This window comes from Gossypium raimondii, chromosome 13 (assembly GCF_025698545.1).
Source record: "Gossypium raimondii isolate GPD5lz chromosome 13, ASM2569854v1, whole genome shotgun sequence".
Classification (NCBI taxonomy): Eukaryota; Viridiplantae; Streptophyta; class Magnoliopsida; order Malvales; family Malvaceae; genus Gossypium; species Gossypium raimondii.
In genome coordinates this window covers 48,567,803-48,591,611 of record NC_068577.1, presented here as the reverse complement: position 1 = coordinate 48,591,611, position 23,809 = coordinate 48,567,803, and the positions used below count along the sequence as shown (strand labels likewise).

Here is a 23,809-nt window from a genome sequence, read left to right as displayed (position 1 = left end):
CAAGTAGTCGTGAGAATTCATTTTTCATCATTCAATTTGCCAAGGATTATTTCTTGGAGGGTTCATTAGAGCCACTAATTGAGTTTGTTGGGGTTTATATCTCATAGGGTTCAATTGGACTCTTATTCATCTATACATCATATTCATCAGTTTATTCGATCCATCTTCCACTTTTTATTTTATTGGCTTTTCACTTTTAAGAAAACAAACGAGAATAAAATATGGAGAAAAATTACCCTAGTCGTACAAACCTCGAATCTCGAAAAACAAAATCCCACTCTCAAAACAACATTCTCTCTTTTTATTCTTTTTGGTCACACCTATTAGGGTTATTATGGCCTTTTAAATAGGCTGAGATTAGAGTTCTAATATGACTGGAATATCTCTGGAATAATCAGAGTTTGACTGAGAAAAGTAACCCCATTGAAAGTGATAAATGCTAAAAGTAACATATTTAGCCTCATTCTTAATGCATTTTTGGATGACTATTCGACGTAAAATGGTGAATTTTATGCTCCTAATCATTTAAATTCATGTTTCTATACTTAGGAGAGCATTTGGGAGCAAAATGAGCGAAAATGAGCGAAAATCAAAAAATCCGAGCAAGTTTCAGGAGCCACACGGGTTGGACCCTCCCACACGGGCTGGGCACATGGCCGTGTGACCCACACGGGCTGCCATACGACCATGTGCCAAACCGTGTGGATTTCACAAACTGCACATCGAAAACGTGAAAAAAAAAACATAATTTTTAGGTTTTTCGGGCATTCTAAGACCTATATATACCAAATATAACAAGAGGGGAGTAAGCCGTCACTGAATACTCAAGAAAACAACTTGGGAAACACCATTGAAGCTGATTTTGAAGCAGATTTCCATCAAGATTGAAGATCTCCTTTTGATTTGGTTGAAGTTTATTATGGGTTTTCTTGTTTCTTGTGGTTATACTATCTTTGAGATGTTTTTATTTGCGATTATGAACTAATTTTCTAAATATCTAGGGGAGATGAACCCTATGATGAATTATATCTTTTGATTTATGTTTTATGCAATAAATACTTGGATTTTGTTCTCAATTTCGTGTGCTTAGTTCTTGGTTTAATATTTCCGGATTAGCGAGAAGGTCACACCTAATGTCTCTTGATTCGGCAGACTTTTGATGTTTCATTTTGGTTACTTGTGGCATGTACTTAGGTTGGATTGATTTATGTAAAATAATATGAGCTTTGGTATAATAGTTTTGTATATAAGCTTATGGTTGTGGTTTGACTCTTGATTATGGTAAATGTCAAGTTTGGCATTTTGAATGGCATTATGCATATGTTTTAGATGGTGGCATGAATTGGCTATAAACTTGGGTTTGTGATAAGTAAATGTAATAATTGGTATTGTTAAAGTTGTGAATTGAGATGGTTCAAACATATTTGGTTGTTGATTTGAATTGATGAATTCTTGGTGTCAATGAGGGCATATTGGTTGTATGCTAAAATGATTAGGTGAATTGGTATTTTGGCTTTGAAATATACATGTTTTGGTGTTGGCTTGAATAGCATGAAATGACATTATAGGTCATTTCAGGAAATGGTATGAAAGCTTACTTAAATAGGTCATTTATGATGCACACAGGGTACCACATGACCATGTGTCACACACAGGTGGTTGACACAACTGTGCTTGCTACAAGTTCAAGGTGATTTTTAGTTCACATGACCAAAGTGAGTTACACAGCCTAACAACACGGCTGTGTGATATTGAGTAACACGGTTTGGCCACACGGCCATGTTTCGAAGTCACATGGGCTAAGCTCGGTCACACGGCCTGGCCACACAATTATGACCCCTATTTTCACTTTTTATTTAAAATTTTGTAAAAGTATCTGTTTAGTAAAGAATTGTTCCCGATTTGTTTTAAATGCTTCATATGTTTGATTTAGGCTGAATATGATTAATTAACAATGAAATGATTGTAGTTGAATTATGAAATGAATTATTTGGTTTTTTACAACAGGATAGTGAACAATGTTAATGTTTTACAGTAGTAATACCTTATAGCTCGAGTCAGGTGACTGGACCAAGTATAGGGTGTTACACTATTATTATGAGATATTATCTTTTAGCAATTTAATTCCTACGTACGTAACTACTACTGTATAGATATAAATATACCATTGAGGTTTATCAATAAAATTTAAGAGATTGCCCTATTTTTGTCAATAGTGTAAAAAAGAATAAATTATCGTATTAGAAAACTACACTAAGTTTAATCCCAGAAAAGATTAAAGTAGTCACAAACAATCTTACTTTATTATTTCATCCACAACAATTAAGAGTCTCGGCCCTTGCATGTGTTACTGAACGCTGCTCTTGATGTGCTCCCATATGTAATGGAAAATATCTTCTTGGTAAGATTGATTGGTTACCCTTGGTTTGAAGATATATATTTCACGAGATCTGAGACTTGTCTAATCGATTCAAAGGATTGCACTCTTTTTGCTGTTAAAAGCTCCACTGTGCAAATTTTTCGTACTTGTCTCCAACAGTTACCATATGTTGCCATGACAATATCCCTGTAACCATAAGTAATCACATCTACAACAATCATATAAGGTTTATTAGCGAAGATAAGGCCATGTGTTATCAAGAACTCTTTTTAATTTCTGGTGATGAAACAACAATGGTGGAAATTTCACCAAGCTATAGGTGCATTCACGGTCCATTTGATCGGCCAAATCTCTGAGAATTCGATGAGGTAGTGAGCCAACTACCTGATGTAGGTTGCATATAAAAGGTAATTTCCATGGCCCTGGTGGCAGCTTCTTTTTGGAGTCTATGAATTTCATTTTCTTTACCATTTTAACCACGACTGAAAAGAAGAGGAAGGAAGAGAAGAAGATTAGCAAGGAGGGAAAAGGAAGCAACTCCATTGGTATTATTAAAGAATAGGATTTTCAGCATAAAAGGTTTCAAGTAGTGAATCAATTCCCGTTGAAAACGTTTCCCTTTTACGTATTTTCCAAATAAATTAATTGTAATGATTAAGAGTTCCTACCTTTTTGATTTATACAAATATAAAACTATAAATATAGAAGCTTGTTGAAATTTTAATTCACAATATTTAAATAATTTTTAGTATAACAATACATGAATTTTCTGTTAAAAGTTAATAGACTATGAGATAATTTTTCGATTAATTATTAACTCAATAAAAAAGTGAGTGAATACACACCAATTGATAATTTTAACCTCACTGTTATAGTAATTAATTTCATTATTACCACTATTTTTAACCTAATATACCACTCATCCAATTAATTTAAGCTTTCCAACTCCGCAAGCATCAGGGGCAGAAGGCTCGACGGCAGGGATAATAGATTAACCTCTTAGGATACTAGATGAACCCAACATTCTCTAATCAAATCTGAGCAATCCTTAAGCGGGGTACTAGAGGAATGGAAATCATCACAAGGTTTGTTTAAAAAATTGACAGCCATCAACGAGTCCATTTCCACAATAAGCTGATGGATACCCAGACTTTTAGTTAGGTGTAACCCCTTACCAATGCCCCATTGTTCTCCCAATCATCAACATAAAACCGTGTATCCAAGCTCCCCTCTCATTACATATCAAACCACCAGCAGAGGCTTTCCGGTACGAACTACACCATCAGTATTAAGAATGAAAGAACCAGGTTGGGGAGTCGACCAATGAACCCAAACCAAAACCAAAATATACCACAGTAAGCGGCTTTAGTTTTTCGTTTTATAGTTAGATTTATTTTTCAATAAATTCAATTTTTCAAGAGAGTTCATCTTTAATTTCTAACTCATATACAGAAACCAATCTTCCTTATCAGAATATCAATAAAGTTTTTATTATGTTTATTGGTTCATGAATAGAGCCCACACTCTAAGCAAGTTGAGAGTTCGAGAATAGCAAAGAAGTTCGTGTTAGTTAAAAGCCGGAAAATGACCAATTTTACTTATTCCAAAACACGTGTACAAATTCAATGAAGGATTTATTCCTATAAATAACACAACTACTCAATGTTAATAATTTTTCATTGTACAACAAACTCGATTTCTATACCATTTTTTTCCAACATGGTCTAATGACCCTCAATAAAAAGATGAACACTTGATTTCTATTTCTGCAAACGAGTGTTGGCGCCAATGGTCCAACAAAGAGGTGAAAATATTTGGTTGTACTACTTTTGTTTTTAATGTCCCCTTTTTTCAGCAAAAGTTGATCCTGGTGGTAGGATGGTCTTGATTGGCTGCTACAACATGTTAAAACTGTTTCTTATGAAAATGGCCTGTACTACATGGTAGGAAAGAAACTTAAGATGCTACTCGTCTGATATAGAAGGCCCTCGGCTCAGCTCCTTCACTTGACTTATTTTAATGAAGTATGGAAAACAGTAAAATTAATTGATAAAAATTAAAATGTTAATAATTGAATGACGGAAATTAGCTATAAATGTAATTCACTTTTTTACAACTTCTGAATTCATAGCCTTAGATAAGGTGAATGTCACTCATTAATTCAGTTACATCATCAATTGAGGTATAATTATGATTATTTTTCTAATTAATTTGAATTTGATCGAATTATTTAGGTTAGATCAATAATTTTTTTTTCTTGCTCAATTTTAAGCATGTTCGCTATTGGTTTTTTACAAATATAAGTATTTTAAAAATATTTTTAAATATTTGCTGAAATGAGTTGGGCAAATGTTCCAACAAAGAGGCGAAATAGTGTGTTTTCTAATGGCCCCCATTTTCAGCAATCATTGATTAGCAAAGGTCAATCCTGGTGGCAAGATGGTCTTCATTGGCTGCCACAACGTTGTTTCCTATATTGCTCTTGCTAGCTTATGGTACGAAAGAAACTTACGATGCCACTCTTGATTTATTTTAATATAATTTTAATTGATATTTTTATTTGATGAAATTTAAAATGTTAATAATTGAATGATGGATTTTAAAATTATCAAAACCTATAAATGTAATTTCACTTTTTACAACTTTTGATTTCACAGTTTTATATATAAAATATGCAGAATTGTAAGATTCAAATAATACTATAGCTTTATATTAGATTTTTTACTCGTGGGATGAATGGATTGACTGTGTATTGTATTAAATAATTTTATGATTGGTATGAGAAAAATACAAACCAATTATTCAAAAATATTGCTAAAACTATAAAACATTATCTAAACACCATTTAACAAAAAATTTAATTCCTGGATTTTTTAATTTAATTATGTTTGATAATTATTTTATATTGTAATAAATATTTAAATACAATTTGTTTTTTTCCTTAAATTAAAACTGTGCAAGCTAAAAATATACCAAATTAAGTTAGATTTGGAAAGAAGTAGTTTTAAAATTAATTTATTTTGTAATATAAAAATTAAGAATTATATTATTTTAAAAGAGATTTAAAATGTGAATTTAGGAAATTTTTGAACATTATTTATATTATTAAAAATGTTGGTAAAGGGTATGAAGGACCAAACTCATAATTGCATCCCATGGCTGTATTGAACAAATAAAAGCATCATAAAATAAAAATGATGTAAGGAGGAAAACAGTCATTTAAACTATAAAACTAATTTAATAAAATAAAATCATAATATAATTTTCTTTGTGAAAATAATTAGGAAATAGTACTAATGGACTCAATCATTTATAAAAGTTTGCTTTTGTACATAAAAGGTAGAATTAAATTGGAAAATACTAAATCTACAAATATCCCAAAACATAAATTCTTCCATCGCTGATTAAAATTAAAATAATAAACAACATTTTTTAATTTTATTTAATTAATTTAAAAAATTTGTCATAATAATCAATTAAAATATTATTATTATTTAAAATCAACCCTACATAATTTATTAATTAAAATTAAGATTTGATTATGATTTTTATTATTTAAATTTTTGTTTTAATTTTATACTTGAATAACAATTTTTGTTATTAATATTTTCACCTACATAATTTTAATTAATGATAAATTTTAATAAATAATATATATCTTTGAAATGATATTATTTAAAAATTTTCAAATATTTAACAGTTTTATAAAATTAAATTTTGATCCTTTAATATGACTTTTTTAATTGTTAAAGTTTTATCAAGTTTATAAAATCATGCGATTTTGTAATTAAATTATTTTAAATATTTAAATTTATAAATTATTGATATTATTCAAATAATGTATTATAATTTCAAAATTATATTCTATTTTAAAATAACAAAAAATGGAAGTAAATATCACAATAAATATGTTACGTGTCAATATATTAATCCTCCATGTAGCATGGGGAAAAGGTTATAGACAATTGAAAATCGAATGCGATAACTCACTTCTTGTTGAATCCTTCCTTTTTGGTAGTTGCAAAACTTCGATTAATCAATGGATATCTTATTCGAGATTGGAATATAAGAATTCGACATATTCCTAGAGCTCAGAATATGGCCATTGATCGAATGGCGAAATGCGTGTATGACAACTCTTTGCATCTGAAGCTTTTTGAAGTCCCTCCAAGTTCGGTCAAGGAGATTCTACATTTAGATAATCATTTTCTAAATATCAATGTCTAAATTTATTGTTTTCGCTTAATGCTGTTTATTTTCTACTGAAAAAAATCTTGTAATATATATATATATATATATGAATCATAAGGTGGAAGTCACACATTCAATTACATCATTAATTTATTGTCTGTAAGAAACTAAACTTGAAATTAAATTTATTGGAGCTAGGAATGACAATTTTGACGGCAGATTCAAATATCTGCAATTCATATATTAAAATTACTAATTACTATGAATTTGAAGTGGATGTAGATAAACTTCCCTCGAATATTCATTATCTAAATCCATTTTGTTATTCAAATAATGATTCAAATATCCACATAGCTTGTTATAAATAAATTTTGATTCCAAGTTCAAACGCATGACTTTTGACAATTAAAATTATGTTTTAATCACAAAAGCTAATCTTCAACTTTAGTCAAAGTTTACGCAAATTAATAAATAGCATATGAAGATCAAACATAAAAGATTTTCTAGATTTAAATATTTTAATTAATAATAAAATTAAATATAATAATTAATGTTTAAAAATCAACTGAAAAATATATCTTATTTAACATCTTATTATCTTAAATCTCATGTACCTTCTTTTAAATCTTATTCTTTTTATCCATAAACTTAATTGAATAATGAGATGCAATCATCGAATTTCTAGATTTGTGATTATCCCTTTTATTATTTGCTCAACTCAATTAGTTAAATTATTTTAAACAAAAATTAACTAATATTCATATAATTAAAATAATATGAAATTATTTTATAATGCGACATAATTATTTTTTGTACACATTATATTATAAAAATAGTATACATACACTTTTAAGGACATATAGTATATCAATTGTTATATAATTAATTGTGAAAGTATAATAATTATTATAAAATTATGATATTACAATATGCATTCTTCTATTAATGATGTACAACCAAAACCTTAAACACGTAACTTATGAGAAGAATTTAGTTTACAAGAGTCTCTCTAGATAAGTTTTTATCATTTTCTAGTAATACTCATCCATTCTTTGTTGATACAATAGTTTATTAAATATGAATATTTACAGAGTTGAATAGTCTCTCCGGTGGTTTCAAAACCCTATTTTAAGTAAATCGAGGCTATAAATATTATGAATTTTTATAGAGTTGATACAATAGTTTATTAAAGTTTGGTAGGGTAATTTGTTGAATTAATTGTTTAATTAGAGTACGAAACTAAATTATAAAAGTTTTATCACTATAAATTTTTATTTAGTCAAAGATTTAGGGTTTAATTTGCAATTAATCAAATGTCCAAAATAGTAATTAAACAATTTTATAACATAGGTTAGTGGAATATGATGGAAGATTCCATTTAAAATGCTTAATGATTGATTCAGCCTTTCAATTGGTAAACTTAATTAAGTTTTTCCATGTAATTTTATGTTTTGGAGGTAATGAGAGTTTGATTTAGCTAGGTCATATATCAATTTGCAAAGTGTTAAAATTTTTAAACTTGCCACTTTTTATTTTTGAAGAAATTGGTGTTAAATTTATAGATTTTAAACTTAGATTATGAAAAAGACTAGACTGTAAAATTTAATTGTTAGTTTTGCATATAAAGCTTAAAGTGAATAAGATGCGAAATTATTGTGAAATTTTAGTATAAATAGAAAATAGAGGGGCCCTAAAAGATGTAATTGGAATTAATTTTTAAATCGAAACTCAAAATTGAAAGGTATTGTGTTTTTTTTTTTTGACAGCTTTATTGTGTTTTTTTTGTGGTTATTTTCTGACACTTTACGTATTCTTTAGAGAGTTTATTAATTGTATTGTGAAATAATTGAGTGAGTGGTTTGTGACAATTTGGGTCGGTATTGGGGATGTAATTACTTTTTTGTGTAAAGATAGATTAGGCTTAAGCTAATAGATGATCCAGACAATTATGGAATAAAATCATTCAATGGGTAAAGCTTCGTAGACGTAAGACCGTTGTGTCTGAACTACGATTAACAAATATTATTGTTAATTATCTCCTTACTTTGCTCCTTGTGTTACTTTACATTTAATCTTTCTCTTTATTTCTATTCTAATGGTTGTTGGAACGAAACTGTTTTTCAAATACAAACCGAGGGGTTTTTCAAGAACAAAGTGGAAGATACTGTTGAGAGTCATTTTGGGTACAAAAATCTTTAAATTATATTTACTTTTTTTATAATTTATATTTACTTCTCAAAAGTTTTATGGTTTTTTTATAATTTTAATAATTACAACTAAAATAACAAACCATGTAAGCATTGAGAGCTAAGCTTGTTGAATTTTTAGATTTAAGATCCAACTGATAGAATGTGTGAATATTAGAGGCTAAATTTATTATTAAACTAATAAAACAAAGCCCACGTTAGGCTTCCATTAAGTAACTAATAGAAGAGTGACTAAAATAGTTAATTTTAAAAATTGAGTAACTAAAACGAAAAAATAAATAGTTCAGCAACCAAACTAGAAAAAACCGAATAGTTGGGTATTTTACCTTTATATATAATTAGTTCATATTTCCCACTATGCATTTTTATTGACATTTTCATTATATTTTTATATTAGAGGAAATATTAAATAGTCCACCTTTAATTAGACAGCTTTACAACTAAATTTATGCACCAAAAGAAAAGTTTTACGATTAAAATTGAAATTTCGATTTCATTTTGCCACCAAGTTATAATTTTTATTAACTTTTATTTCTCAAAATCGACTTTAAATGAATTAAAGGCAAATTTTTACCCAAAAATTCTAAATAGTTAATGATAAAAAAATTAAAAATAAACATATTAACAAAATTATTAAAATTTAAGAAAATAAAATAATTTTTATTTCATTTGAATTTTTTTATATAAAAACTAAAAAGAAAAGTTATCAATTCATTAAATTTTAAGAAATATGGTTCTTTCATTAGTGATAAATCAATAAAACATTCAGCAAACTCAAAATCCCAAGATTATTTTAACCCAAGATTACTATTTTATTTTGTAAAAATACAAAAACAAGACCAAAGCCCATTAAAATGATTATAAAATCGATTGGATGGGAAAGAAACTTGTTTTTTAGAAAAAAGTAGTATTTTATAAATCAAACATCGTTCATAACATTATCACACATGTGATCGATAGGGAATTTTTCTTTTTAATTTTTCTGGAGGGAATTGTATATGGGAATGTTTTTTTGGTTGCTAGCGATCTTCTTAAGAAGGAACAGTCAACCAAAGCATTTGAAGAGTTAGATGAATGAAACAAACATTTGAAAGCTCAATTGACTGCAACCAATTGGCAGAAACTTGTATGATTATTTATTTTTAGTTCAAAGGTTTTTTTTATGCTTAACTGACAAAAAAAGAAAAAGAATATATATGGCAGGATCCAAACAATCATCAAAACTTATTGGGTGATATCTGCTTAATAAATAGCATTGCCAAATTATCTCAGATCATTTACAAAAAAAAAAAAACAGAGAGCACAGTGTAAGTATACTCCCTCACAGCATGTTGCAGTATAATATGTGCACAAATCACAAAAACGAAACGTAAAATGAGAAGAAATACAAGTAAATAACAATCTCCAGCTTCTCTCCTCTTACTTACACCGATAAAACCTATGTTACCCCAACTTTTTCAATTTTCCTCTCGTGTTGGTACACTTATATCAAACACATATTCACACAAACCAAGTTCTGACCCTTACCCTCCAACTCCAAGTAACATAGGTAAAACTAAACATCCACTTCCTGACTGCTTTAACAAGAACAGAAAATCCACAACTTTACAGTGGTCTTTCTAGACAAAAAAAGAAAAGAATAGGTTGGCCCCAGATATATATATCAAGGCAAACTCCTAAAGACCACCTTGATAATTTTAAATTACCTGTTAGCTAGCTGACAACACTTTTCCTCTATTAATCCCTTATAAGCAGATATTGAAAGCCTAAAATCACTACAAGCAATCAATATACTCATAATATAGAGCTTAGTTTCTATGCCCATTACCTGGTCGATCTAATTATTGGAATCAAAACAAGCACCTCACCTTGACGAAGCTGACAATTAAGTGTTGGTGGGAATGCTTTTCGTCAAAAAGAGGAAATTAGCAATGCGTATTTTGCTCAAGTATTTAATTTTTCTTCTATCAATGTACAATGTAATCTAGGACGGATCTCTTACTGCATCACTAGTGGAGAGAATCACTTTATTAGCTGCTTTTGAAGGTGGCCTATTGATCTTTTCAAGTAACCTACTGAATACTAGTTTGACAGGTATGCAGACCACTGTTGTGAGTCCAGATGACTCTGGTTTGATTGATCCCTCCATTTGACAATTACCACTATCATGTATGGGCTTAGATATGAGAGTATGTTCTATACCAATCGATGACAATGTTCTTGTTTTCGGGCTAGAAAATAAGCTTACTTTCTTTGGTAACTTTCTTTGTAACTGCCTGTCTGTAGGAAAGACTGGAACATGAGAGATTCTCTTTTTAACCAGGGCTGCACTGTGATTGGGACTTACTACATTGTACTTCTTAAAAGGTGGTTTTCGTTCATGATTCAAGGAATGATATTCACCACCTTCATAACTACCCACTGCAAATGGTCGGTGAGGACGTGGGACCCTAAAATTTGTCCTCTTGGCAGTCCTCCATGCTGGCGGAAGAGATGTGTATCCATTGTTCATTAGCCCATTACTGAAATAACCATTAGCGGAGAGAAGAGTCTCAGTTGAATTGTCGTCTAGAGCTTCAATTTGAATGGGATGCCCTATTATTGCCTTCCCATCCAACTTGCTCATCAATGAAACTATAGGTACAGGTTCTTTCTGATAGCTTGCTTGGACATTCAAATCAATATCTATCAATATAGATCTTCTTTTCCCACCAAAATTTCGATGGGTAGAAAATTTTGGATCAAAATGCCACACTTCATTCTCCCACTCGTTTCTCTCAGCAGCATGGTTTTCCCATCGCATGCCTTCCCAATCATGGATGTTACGATCGAAACTATCTCTACTTCTGGATGAATCCCTTGGCATATATAAAGATCCTGTACCATCAAAACCAAACATTTGGGCTCCAAAATCTTTTGCACTCAAACCAGCCACATCAACATCATTGTCGAAGTCATGATTTCTACAATAAGTCTGACCTAACAACCTTTTTCTGAACATTCCTCGTTCTTCCGAATGTAACCCAGGAGCATATCCATCATAACCTCTTATCTGTGATGCATCCATGGATCTTTTTCCCAGATTCCGTAAGTTCCTTTTCCCTTTAAGCTGCCATTTAGACACCGCTTCATTCACAGAATGAGGATCATGAGGATAAAAGTGAGACATCTCGCCAGAAAGAGATGACTCATCAGACTCCCCCTGGCCCATGCTTCCACCTCCTAGTGTGTCGAGTCTTTGAAAGGCACCCAATCGAGCATCCATACATATAGTAGCACCTGAATAGAGAATAAGAAAATAATAAGAAACAATTATAAATTAATTACCACCAACAATTAGACAGGCCATGATGCTTTCCTGAATATACAATAAAATGGTAGCACTGGCATGTGGTTAGAACCATAGGGGGTCATAAGCTCCCAAAAGTTTACAAATTCCTACACTATGTCATCATAAGTTGGGTCAAGTTCATATATCTATATTGACCCCCCCCACCCCCAAATTTGTAAATCTTACTTTAAAATTAAGTGATTTACATTATTTTAGTGCATATTTTTATATTGGCATCCCAAATTAATGTAACTTTGCTCTGCCATCACAATAGGGTATTTAAGGATCAAGAAGGAGAAATTCTAATTCCATACCTAGGAAGTCAAAATTAGTTTCTGAATACGAAATTTGACTACTTCATAATCCTTATAATTTAAACTACAAATACAATAGCATCATGTGCAAAATATATATGTAAAGAATTTCAGCCAATGTAACAGAGTTATTTCAGCAGAAAAAATAAACGCCATAAGGACACATGAAATCATATACACCTTAAAATAATAGACCACAAAAGAGAATCACAGTGCATCTTTAATTCATGTTGTTGATTGACAACAGATAAATCACTGTCCCCTATGCCGTATGGAAACATGACCTTATACACCCTAAAGTAATAGACCAGAAAACAGAACAACAGTGCATCTTTAATCCAGGTTGTTGTTTAACAACAATAAGTTCCCGTCCTAACCAATCTGAGGACTCAAAGAACATAACTGGCTGTACTGCAAAAACATCCAAAATTGTTCCAGAATCAATAATTTGAGAGAAATCTCTGTCTTGACAGGTATGTTTAATTTCACCACAAATGGTGTATAGAGAACAGTATGCGAAACATACAGTTTTCAAGATAAATCAAGAAACAGTGGAAGCAGGATTACATTACTGCAGAATATGCACAATCCTAAACGTAGAACATTTATCCGGGATGTAAGATGATATTGCAAACATAATGCATGAAACTAGAATTAAGACTAAGAAAAATCAACCTGAGTGTGAAGTGATATCCTCATCCATATCTGGTTCGGTCTCGGAAGAATCAGACTCTGACTCAGATTCAGAGGAAGTTGATTCAGAAGAACCAGATTCAACATCTTCCAAGAACTCACTAGAATCATCTTCAATCAAGAGCCTATGAAAAGGATAAGAATCACATTCCAGAAAATGGGAAGGTGACATCTCAATTTGATTTCGAAGAATTTCTTTATAATCCAACACATCAAAAGACTCGGGTGGGAAGTACATGCATTTGCTCCTCTTTGCTCGGAGAACACCTTCCATTCGCTGCTCTCCTGAAATAGAAGCAGAAATAGCACTAAAGTCAGGTTGTAGAAAACGCAGTACTTCTAATTTTACACTACTCTGCAAGATTTGAACAAAAGGGCACCTCCAGTCATATCTCTTGACCAAAAATTCCTCAGTAAATCCCTCATGTAACCATTTCCCTTAATCTAAAGAAGATTTTACCATTAATGTGCGCAGGTCTTCCCATGCTGGGAACCCTTGTTGAAGGAGATAGAGTATCATCATCCAAAGCACTGAAAGATGTAAGCTTTTGCTTTGCACATGCAGTCTTGAGCCCCATATCCTGCATTTCTCTCATCCGAGGTATGATTTCAGCGTGATCATTTTCGGAACTTGGCAGATTTCTGGCTTGATCTTTTTGCAAAAGTACAGGGCTACTCACTGTCTCACCCTTGATGGAAGTATCTTGATTCCTGGATTGAATTGATTTTGTGTTCCCAGGTTTTCCATTACTAATATCTGAACCACAAGAATCCTTCTTAGCAGAACCAGATGATTTACTTCTTGCATTAGAAGGTCTATCCAATTTTCCTTGTTTTCTCAATAATTCCTTCTCAAGTTCAAGCGCATGAAGGATAGCGTCTTCCCGTCGAGCATATTTCTCTCTTTTCTTGGGTGGCACACCTTGTGAGGATTCTGCCCTTTCAATGCAATCATCGAACTCCCCACATCGAAATTCCTTCACACGCTTAGACTTTTCTAAATTGTACCAATCGCTAAGAAGACAGAAAAAGAAATATATCTTACAAGTAGAAATAAAGTGAAAATGGAACAACATATTCCATATCATAAATATTCTAATCCAAATATGAAAAAAAAAAGAGGAGCTTTTGAACCATAACTTAGAAAAAAATGGAAAATCATCCATCCACAAAGGCGGAGTTTTTAGAATTCACCAGTGAGGTTAGCAAGGTCACCATAGTCCTTCAGGGTATTTATAGAAATAAAAATTTTAAAAATAATAATATAAAAGGTAATGTGACATGTAGAAACATTCTAACACCACTTGTGGAATTTAAAAATTCCATCAGTGGTGTATAGAAAAACAAAATCTTAATCCCATGAATTCTCTCCAAATAAATGACCACAGAAAAATAGTTGCAAAATGATGGAAAGTGCAATCTCTAAATATTATATGCCTTCAAAATTGAATAACTAGAGGCCCAAGATATATGCTACTCCTTCCGTATTAACTTCAGACAGGCTAGTGGAAAGTAAAGATATTTTGTTGGCATAAAAACTTGAGAAAAGCATTAACTAAACTTATTATTACGTACAAAGGCTTCAAATAACTATACAGATAATCTTTCTCCTAACATCAAAAAAATAAAGTTTGATACGCATCTTTAATGGAAATGTTGAATACATTAATGTAGTATCTCTCACTCTAACATGGATAGAAAAGAAGCAATAAAATAAAATTAACACATATTTTTAGGCTCCACTGTTCAGAATAAGGTAAAAAGGGCCATAGCCAAAGCAATCAAAATTCAACAAGAATTATAGAAGGGATAAATTTATCGCCTCTTTAGCTTCTCACAAGTCACAAATAACAGACTAAACATTATTGTAAGATTAAATTAATTATGCCAGAGCATTACATTAGCTTTCATTGAGCAGGATGACAATATGATGTTCTGTCAAGAAAAACAATGTGAATTTGTGTGTGTGTGGTAGTTATAGTGTTAGGGTTTAACCAATAGTTTTCCTTATTCTTTATAGGTACAAGTACAACATCCAAACTATAGATAAAAAGAAAATCTGAATGGACATTCATATTAGTCTTCCTCCCTCTTATCCTCCCTCTCTTTAATTGGAAATCAAATGGAAATCCAGATATGCGTCATTCAAACCCTAGAAACCATGCAGGATGGAGCTACAACTACCTATATTTTAGAACTTCCCGAAACCTTTTTGCAGAGTAAAAAGGACCTAGACTCTGGAGTAAACCATCAATCATTAACAACTTTCCTTCAGAGTAAACCATCACTCATTCACAACTTTCCTCCACAGTAAACCATTACTCATTCACAAGTTCCTAAATAAAGCAGAACTGAGTTCCATATTATAGTGCATCATCAAAATACTTTATCTGTCCTTAACATCTTACATTTGTAGAGTCATTCTCACCATTCGTTTTGCTCAGAAAAGCCTTAACTATCCACAGGTTAAGTTCATAAGAGTAAATATCACAGCTTCATTTCTTCTAAACTCTCGTAACTTGACATTAAATCACACTATTCTCTATTCTTCCAGTAGTTCAATTCTATCCTTAATACCTAGTACCTAGGTATATAAACATCAAGATAAAACTTATAAATTTAAAAATGCTTCTAGTATTTCTTTTGGAAAAATTAAGCCAACAAAACTCACATGTTAAAAAATAAATAAATAAGACTTACACGCTGGCATCCTCTCTGCCAAGAAGTTTGACTGGAGTTCCAATCCTTGGAGACGCAAGGTGTGAAGCCGGTAACTCTTCAGGCCCCAGTATCTTCCCCGGCCACCACGATCCGTTCCTCCTGCGTACCCACACGATCGACCCGACTCCTCCTCCATCTATTCCTGCCCCATTCTCCATCTCTTTCTCTCTAAAATCTCTTTCCCTCTCTATCTCTATCCCTATTTCTGTATCCTCCGTACAATAAACGGATTTCCCATCTATATCTATAAAAGAAAACAAAAAAAAAATTGAAATGAAAAGCAATAAAACTTAAATTAAAGGGTAGCGTAAGGGGGTTTCAGCCACCGGCGAAAAAGAGGGAGAAACGGAGGATCCGAAAGTGGGAGAAACCGAGGGATTCGGGTGAGGGCTAGGGCTCCCATTCAGATACTAGATTTGGGGATTCTGTGCATTTTATTAGTCTTAATTCACTATTTGGTTCTGGAAGTTTTCTCATTTTCTCATTTGGGTATCAAATTGTTTTATTTCAATTCGAGATCTAAAGTATCAATCATTTTTCAGTTTAGTATCTAAAGTATGTTCTGTCATATCTTTCAACAAATGTTAAAAATTTAATAATCAAAATTTTATTTTTTTCTTTTATTAAATGGATATCCACATTAAAAATAGAAATAAATTTATAAAAATCTAAAACTATATAAATTATAAATAATTTGTAAAATAAAATTTAAAAAAATATGATAATTGAAAAGTAATTAGTTAAAATATACAAATTTAATGGTTAAAATAGATTAAAAGAATAATGTCAAAAATAACCCCTAATGTTTGACCATTTGCTCACTTTGACCTTTTATCTTTTTTCTGGAGGACTTCAACTCTTAACATTGATCTATTTTTAATAGACATGTTGACTTAACCGTTAGTTGACTAACGGCACTGATGTTAAAAAAAAATTTATTCTGCATTTCACACATAATTAAAATAAAAAAAGTATTCAAAAAAATATTTATTAAAAACAATTAAAAACAAAAAATGTAAAACACTTGAACCAAATAATTAAAAAAAAAAAGCAGAAATCTACCACTAAATTGCTTCCAACTTTGAATGAAGCGGCAAAACTCCAGTCAAGTTGTTGTCAAAAACCTTAAAATCCCTCAAAGCAGGCAGTCAACCGATACTTTCCGGCAATTCTCTAGTCAACTGGTTCGAAAACAAGTTTAACAAATTCAAATGCTGTAACTTACTGAACCTTTGTGGAATTTCGCTGGCCAAATTATTCTGGGAAAGATCAACTTCAACCAAATTCAAAGCATCAATGACTCTGGGTATTTCACCTGAAAGATGATTTTTGAAGAGATACACATTAGTTAGATTCTCAAAAGTAAACAAATTACTTGGAATTGGACCTTCCAAATTGTTTCTAACAAATTCAAATGCACTAAACTCGAGATTTCACCGATTAAATTAGCTTCCGTTATCATTCATCCATAAATACACTAATTTCTTCAAGAAACCAAATTCCTAAGTATTTCCATGGCGTAAAAGCCATTATAATTAAGCTAGACCCAGAGTTTGAAGATTGGACAAATCACCAATTTATTTAGGAAATGCTCCATTGAAAAGGTTTTGGTGTAAATATAACGATTGCAACAGTGGTAATCTGTAATATCCCTTTTTCAGTGGTGTCGGAAACAGTAGTTTTGGGACTACAATTCTGATATGTGTGATCATGTTTTAATACTTAGTTAATGTTTATGGAATTGTATTAGGGTTATATTAAATTTTGGTAAAAAAATTTTAAGATTTAATTAGTTAATTGAATAAAAAGATTAAATTGTGAAAGACGCAAAGCTTGGTAATTAATGAATTATATTGACTTGATAGTTTAATTAATGATGTGGAGGGGACTTATGAAGTAATTTGACCATAAAGTTTATTGATGACGGTTTTAAGGCTTGAAAATATGTTAAAATGCATGTTTAATTTTAAGGGCAATTTTGTAATTAAGTTAATATAATTTAATAATTAAAAATAAAATTGAGTATCATCTTTCCAAAAGGGTTCTTCCACCAAAAATGCAAAAGAAATCCACCATTTTTGTGCTATCAAGGTTCGGTTAAAGTTCCCTTTTGCATGTGAGTTCAATTTAAGCTCCTTTTTTTTTTGTAATTTTTATGTTTTTGGGATCGTTGCAACTAAGTTCAACTAGTCTATAGCTTCGATTTTGAAACTGTTAAGATTTTTGAAATGTACCATGAATGAATTCTTAGTATTATGAGATTAGATGATGAATTAGAGTTATTAGTTGTTGGTTATCAGTAAATTATAAAGTGATTTTGTTAGTTTTTGAGCAAAGGATTAAATTGATGAAATGTTAGAAGTGATAGGGAATTTTAGTGATTTTAGAATAAATGTGGGCTGAATATGGTAGGGTAAAAATTCAGCTAGCATGTTATGCTATAAAGTTTTGTTAATTTTGGTATTTTGAGGGTATGGACTAAATTGTGATAAATGAAAAAGTTTAGGTAAAATATGTAATTAATGAAAAGTTAAGGGTTTTATCCATTAAATTGAGTGTGAAATGTATGTGAATTTAATAGAATGTATTTAATTACTATATGGATCAAGACACAAGTCATAAAGACAATAACCAAGGAAAGGGAAAATTTGCGGAGTAATCCCTACGTTTGAATCGAGAGTGGATCATAGGTAAGATCATAGTGTTTTGTTTTAGAATTGTGATTTATTTTTGTTTTAGATTACTGATTTCTATTTAATTAATTTATATATAAATGTGAAGCTAATTTTGGTTATTTATATAACCATGAGAATTGTAAGTAAAATATATACACTTCAGTATCTCTGATTGCACATTCGTACCCCTGTTTGCACTTCGATATCCTTGATTGCACATCTGTGCCCCTGTTTTGCATCTATGATGCCCCTGAAAATGAAGTAATTACTAAGTATGTGAATCGAGCACTAGTGATTTAGACTAAATGTTGTAGAGTCCTACGAACTAGGTATATACTTGTATGTACGGTTTATTTATGGATTGTTATATGGAATAGGTATAATTCTATTATGATAAATTTCCAGAGAAGATGTTCATTTCAATTTGGTTGATTGTGAAAACAAACGTACCATGTATTTGAAGATTAGGATGAGCATGTTATAACTTTAATTGTTTATTTTAATTAAGTCAAGTAGATGTTATATTATGATCTTACTAAGCTATTTAAGCTTATTTGTTTCTCTCATGTCATTTTGGTAGCTTTTGTATCTCTTTTTGGGTTGTGGCATGTGTATATAGGTTTTGTTTGTAAGTTGTTAATGCTAATGGTAATGGATGATTAAGAAGATTGTTGGAATATGAAATCTTTTGTATAAATGGTAATCCTGATGTTTATTTGGTAAACTTTGAAGCATGTTCAAAATGTAATAATAATATGGTTAGTTTTGGGAGCTTAAATTGGAAATTGATATTAGACAAAGTCTTCTTAGATTATTTGAATGTTTAGTTATGAATTGAGGTGCCTATGAATGGTACATTTGTTAGAAGCTTAGGTTGATTGTTTTGTCATGTTTAAAAGTGTATTAAGAATGTTTTGACTATAGAAATGTGAACCGGGTTTGAGACATGGGAGCCGAACCTTGAGGCCATTTATTAGTTCCAATTTGGTGACAAAATAGTGCCACACCAGTATTTAATTTCATTTGGAGCGCCACGTCGGTAGTTAATGTTGATTGTTAGTCAACTAACGACCATATCAACATGTCCATTAAAAATAGACTAATTTAACAAATAAAAAACGTTAGAGGTTAAAGTGCTCTAAAAAAAAGATAAAGGGTCAAAGTGAACTAACAGTCAAATATTAGGGCTATTTTTGGCATTACGTCAAAATAAAATGAAAAGTTAAAATAAATTTTTTAAAGTTGAGGATAAATAAGCTATTATAGTTTTATTTTATGGCAGAATTGGACTAAATTAGCCATATATGCCAAAATAAAAGTTTATTGGCTAAATAGGCCGCTTTTTGAAAATTTAAGTTATATTTTCTGAATTTTTAAATATAATTAGTTTGTTTGGTTAGATGATTAAATCTTAATGGTTTTCTTTAAATCCAAGTTTGATTCCTCTCTCACTCACATTTATATTTATATTGTTTTGTTTTAAGCTTTTTATATCTTTAATTAATGTTTTAATATTTTAGCTATTTTGGTTAAATGGTTAAATAATATTGATTTCATCCTTTAGACCTAAGTTCAATTCTCCTAAACCTTTTTTAATTTTTAATTAATAAATATATTGTTTTCAATGTTTTTTATTTTAATTCATCTTTTAATTAATACCTCTTTTATTGATAAAATAAAATAATAAATATGTAAAATATATATAATAAAATATATATTTTACATATATTAAAAATATTTGAAATTAATAACTCCTTTATATATGATATAAACATCAACTAATTTTTATTTTATATATTTTTCTTTATGTATAATATTTATATGTTAAATATTTATGTTCTTCACATATATAGTACGTATGATGAATATTATAAAATCAATAATTATTTTAAATATCATTATTTTTTCATCTACATTATGAGTATGATATTTCAAATATTTTTATATGTGAAATATTTCAATTAATTATTTCAAATATCATTATGTTTATAAATAAAATATTTTAAATATATATACAAAAATATATAACACTAAAATTTACTACACTCGTCATATGAATTTACACGTATTATCTTCTATTTTTCGCTATATAATCTATTTAGCGGCGAAGTGAGTGTAAAAGCGTGCAAAACGTGCATACGTATTGGACTCCATCGCCGGGTTGTGTTTGCCAACTCCAACCCCGGTTTGAATCTGATTTTCTAAGGGTAGCCGAATTGGGGCTGGGTTTTTATCTAATTGAAAGAAAAAATCTTAATAATTTGAATTACAAAACTCAAAACCCAGCATCAGATATTGTCTTAAAATGTTGCCTGAAGTCTTCAAGTTCAGTTTTGCCACGTAATATCACTAGCAAGCAAACCAATTCAGGTTGCAGCTCAATTACAAACAGATATTCCACGTAATATCACCATCATGGACGAGTGAATGATAGAAATAATTCTAGCAAACCAAAAAGCAAAAACACACAAATTATAACCATGTCTTAATCCTATGCCCCCGGTGAGGATGTGCTAGATCCAACTGATTTCCACAGCTTTACCCAATCCACCATGGCTTTAGCTGCACGAGCAAACATGGGATCTTTCGATCCTAGCTGCTCTTTAACAACATTTGCCACCTCAGCTACACAGTCCTCTGTTGTTGTAGCTTCCCGTGACAACCTCACCGACTGAAAGAAAGGTACGACTTCCTCCATCAGCTTCACACCCTCCCATTCTTTTCTCAAGCTTGCTATAGCATCACCTCTATCATTTCTCCAGACATATGGCATCCCAGTTTTCACACCAAGTCCCAGGTGATCGCATACAACCTTAACACACATCCCACTCCATATGTCTTCCATTGTTTCCCACCTAAACTTACCTTCCCCACCCAACCTCAAAGACGGAAGCAAGGCAGGTCCAATCACCTCCCGATTAAAAGCGATGTTGATTCCGCTAATAGGCATCAGGGTTCTAGCTGGAACCGTCAGAACTGCATCAACATATCTGGAATTCCTTTCTTCTGGCTTGAGGGCTTGAGTAGGTGCATCATAGTCAGCTAAATTAAGCCATAGCCCACATGACAAAGCACACTGTACCCCACTCCGAAGACTGAATGGGTAGCCACGAACAAAATCTGCACCTTCAGTGAAAGGGTCATACAGAGTGTTAAAAAAGAATGGTGTGGCCGGGGTTGTAAGGTTAGTAATATGCTGGGCAACAGCATCCACCAAAATGCCTTTATTGTCCTTGGCTGGGTAACAGTCATCATCCACAGAGATAATGTACTTCTTCCGAGAAACCAGATAGCCAAAATACCGGCATGAATAGCCAGAGAAAATGGTTGAAGTAGAAGTACCCACAACACGATCTATGTCAGGCTTTTTATAGACATCAAGGTTAAAGCCCTCTGGAATTTTGAGCTCCTCTTTCAAATCAGGGTCTTTAACAATTATGAGATGAAATCGAGAGAATATGGTCCTCCACTCATTCATGAAAGATGTCAGGTCAGGACGTAGTGCTCCTATAACAATATCAATCTCATCATCCTTAATTGATAGAGACATCTTGCCAAATACAAACGTCAACAGAATTCAGAATACTCAAGCCTCTTAAAATCAGCTTCGTTACTCTTTAGACCAAGCTACTGTGAATCCCCCTGATTAAACTAATCTCAGAATTTCTTGGAGCATCCTATGGAGGGAACAAAAATCCATTCGGAAATCAACTCAAAACTCATTTGGAGAGAGAATAAAAGAAAAAGAAATTCTGAAACTAACTTACTGGTAGGAAGGACAGGGGTAACTGTAACTTGAATGTTGAGTGCCTGGATAAGTGAGAAGACCTCGTCCTTGCCAGTAGCTATGAACAGCTTAAGAACTCTCTCGGTTAGCTTTCAGCTCTCAATGTTCTCTGCTAGAATCATGAGAATTTATCTTAACTAAATGAATGCAACTAGACCCAAACAAGAGTTACATATAATATAAGGTTACAGAGGTAAGATTGACCCATGAATCTAGTCAGACAGAAAGAAAAATAATAACAACGAGCTGAATTGTTTTTCAATTATTTTCAGGTTCAAAGGATTTGGAAGACAAAAGGGAAAACAGAAAAGAATTTAGAGAACTCAAATGAGGTTAATTCAGCAATGTATTAAATTTAATAAACAGGGAAAAAGAAATTATCATAGCAAAGAAAATTAGTAAACAAGTGGCACCAATAGCAAAATGTTCAGATCAAGTGATCCAAAAGACAAAGGAATCAAATCGAAGAAACTCAACTTAAGGGTGAGACTTGAAAAAATAAAAGAAATGCACTTTAATATTTGAAATAGATAATCAAAAGAAAATTGAAATTGCAGAATACAGACTAGACAACACAACAATAAAATTACCAAGTACGCTCTGAAGACTCAGCCATATCCCATCAAAATCAAATGACTCAATTTCCCCATACATACATGCAAATCAACACATAAACCACTCATAGCTTCACATAAAAAGAAAAACCCAAAAAGCAATCAAGAAATTAAAACTACCCATCTATCCAAAAGGCAAGAAAACTCAAAGAAGACAAAGAAGGGAAAGAAAAAGAAAGAAAATTTTACCAAGAAGAGTTCGATGAGAATGTGATCAGGAAGAGGAGAGAGATCAGTGATATTGGAAAGGTTATGGACAGCAGAATCTAAAGTTAGAGATAGCAAACAAGGCGGGGTTCTCATTCATTTAATTACTAAATTCATTCTCATTAATTTATATTTTCTGAAAAACAAATAAAAAAAGATGAGATTCTTGGATCTATAACTATAAATTATATGTATAATTACAAAAAAAAAATCATATAAACATAAAGAAGAATTGGTCCAAGTTCTTGATCCCCTTTTGCAGTATTGAAGGCGATAGATCTGCAGCGGTTTCTCCGTCCACTGTGTTTGACAAAATTTTCTATTCGTCATCTTCAGACTAACTCGACTTCACACGTGTGGAATTGGACTGGGTCGGTTGAATCATGGGCTGATAAAATAATGGTTTCTACTTCAAATCTGGATTGATTGAGTTATCCTTATCATCCACTCATATTTTAATTTCAAAAATGGGATAGGTCATCCAATCCAACTTGATAGGACGTTTTAATAGACTCAAGTAGTAGACATCATATCCTTGTAGACGAAAATATATAAATCTTTATAGGTAAACTATTAAAATAGTTAATTTTATTTGTCTTATTTTATATTTTAATTAATTATGTTTAAAATGTTACATTTTAGTCACTTACAATTTCATGTTGTAACATTTTAGTCATCGAGCCATTAAT

The 23,809-nt window shown here is 31.3% G+C and overlaps 2 protein-coding genes across 4 annotated transcripts; both read right to left on the bottom strand.

Annotated features, from left to right (window-relative positions):
* Positions 1-10,109: 10,109 nt before the first annotated feature.
* Positions 10,110-16,319, bottom strand: LOC105783085 (uncharacterized protein At1g51745). Its single transcript, XM_012608279.2, has 4 exons — positions 15,817-16,319; positions 13,577-14,130; positions 13,099-13,401; positions 10,110-12,057 (listed from the first exon to the last, which is right to left on the bottom strand). Exons 1-4 carry the CDS (start codon positions 15,993-15,995, stop codon positions 10,763-10,765), a joined length of 2,331 nt encoding a protein of 776 aa, XP_012463733.1. The 5' UTR covers positions 15,996-16,319; the 3' UTR covers positions 10,110-10,762.
* A 4,459-nt stretch (positions 16,320-20,778) lies between these two features.
* Positions 20,779-23,555, bottom strand: LOC105783129 (probable UDP-arabinopyranose mutase 5). 3 transcript variants are annotated; one of them, XM_012608363.2, is made up of 3 exons: positions 23,103-23,555; positions 22,280-22,411; positions 20,779-22,189 (listed from the first exon to the last, which is right to left on the bottom strand). In XM_012608363.2, exon 3 carries the CDS (start codon positions 22,060-22,062, stop codon positions 21,004-21,006), a length of 1,059 nt encoding a protein of 352 aa, XP_012463817.1. In that variant the 5' UTR covers positions 22,063-22,189; positions 22,280-22,411; positions 23,103-23,555; the 3' UTR covers positions 20,779-21,003. The 3 variants fall into 3 exon arrangements, with proteins under 3 accessions (XP_012463817.1, XP_012463816.1, XP_052482647.1); XM_012608362.2 differs by having other exon boundaries at positions 22,280-22,408; XM_052626687.1 differs by lacking the exon at positions 23,103-23,555 and having other exon boundaries at positions 22,280-23,092.
* Between the last annotated feature and the right edge of the window lie 254 nt (positions 23,556-23,809).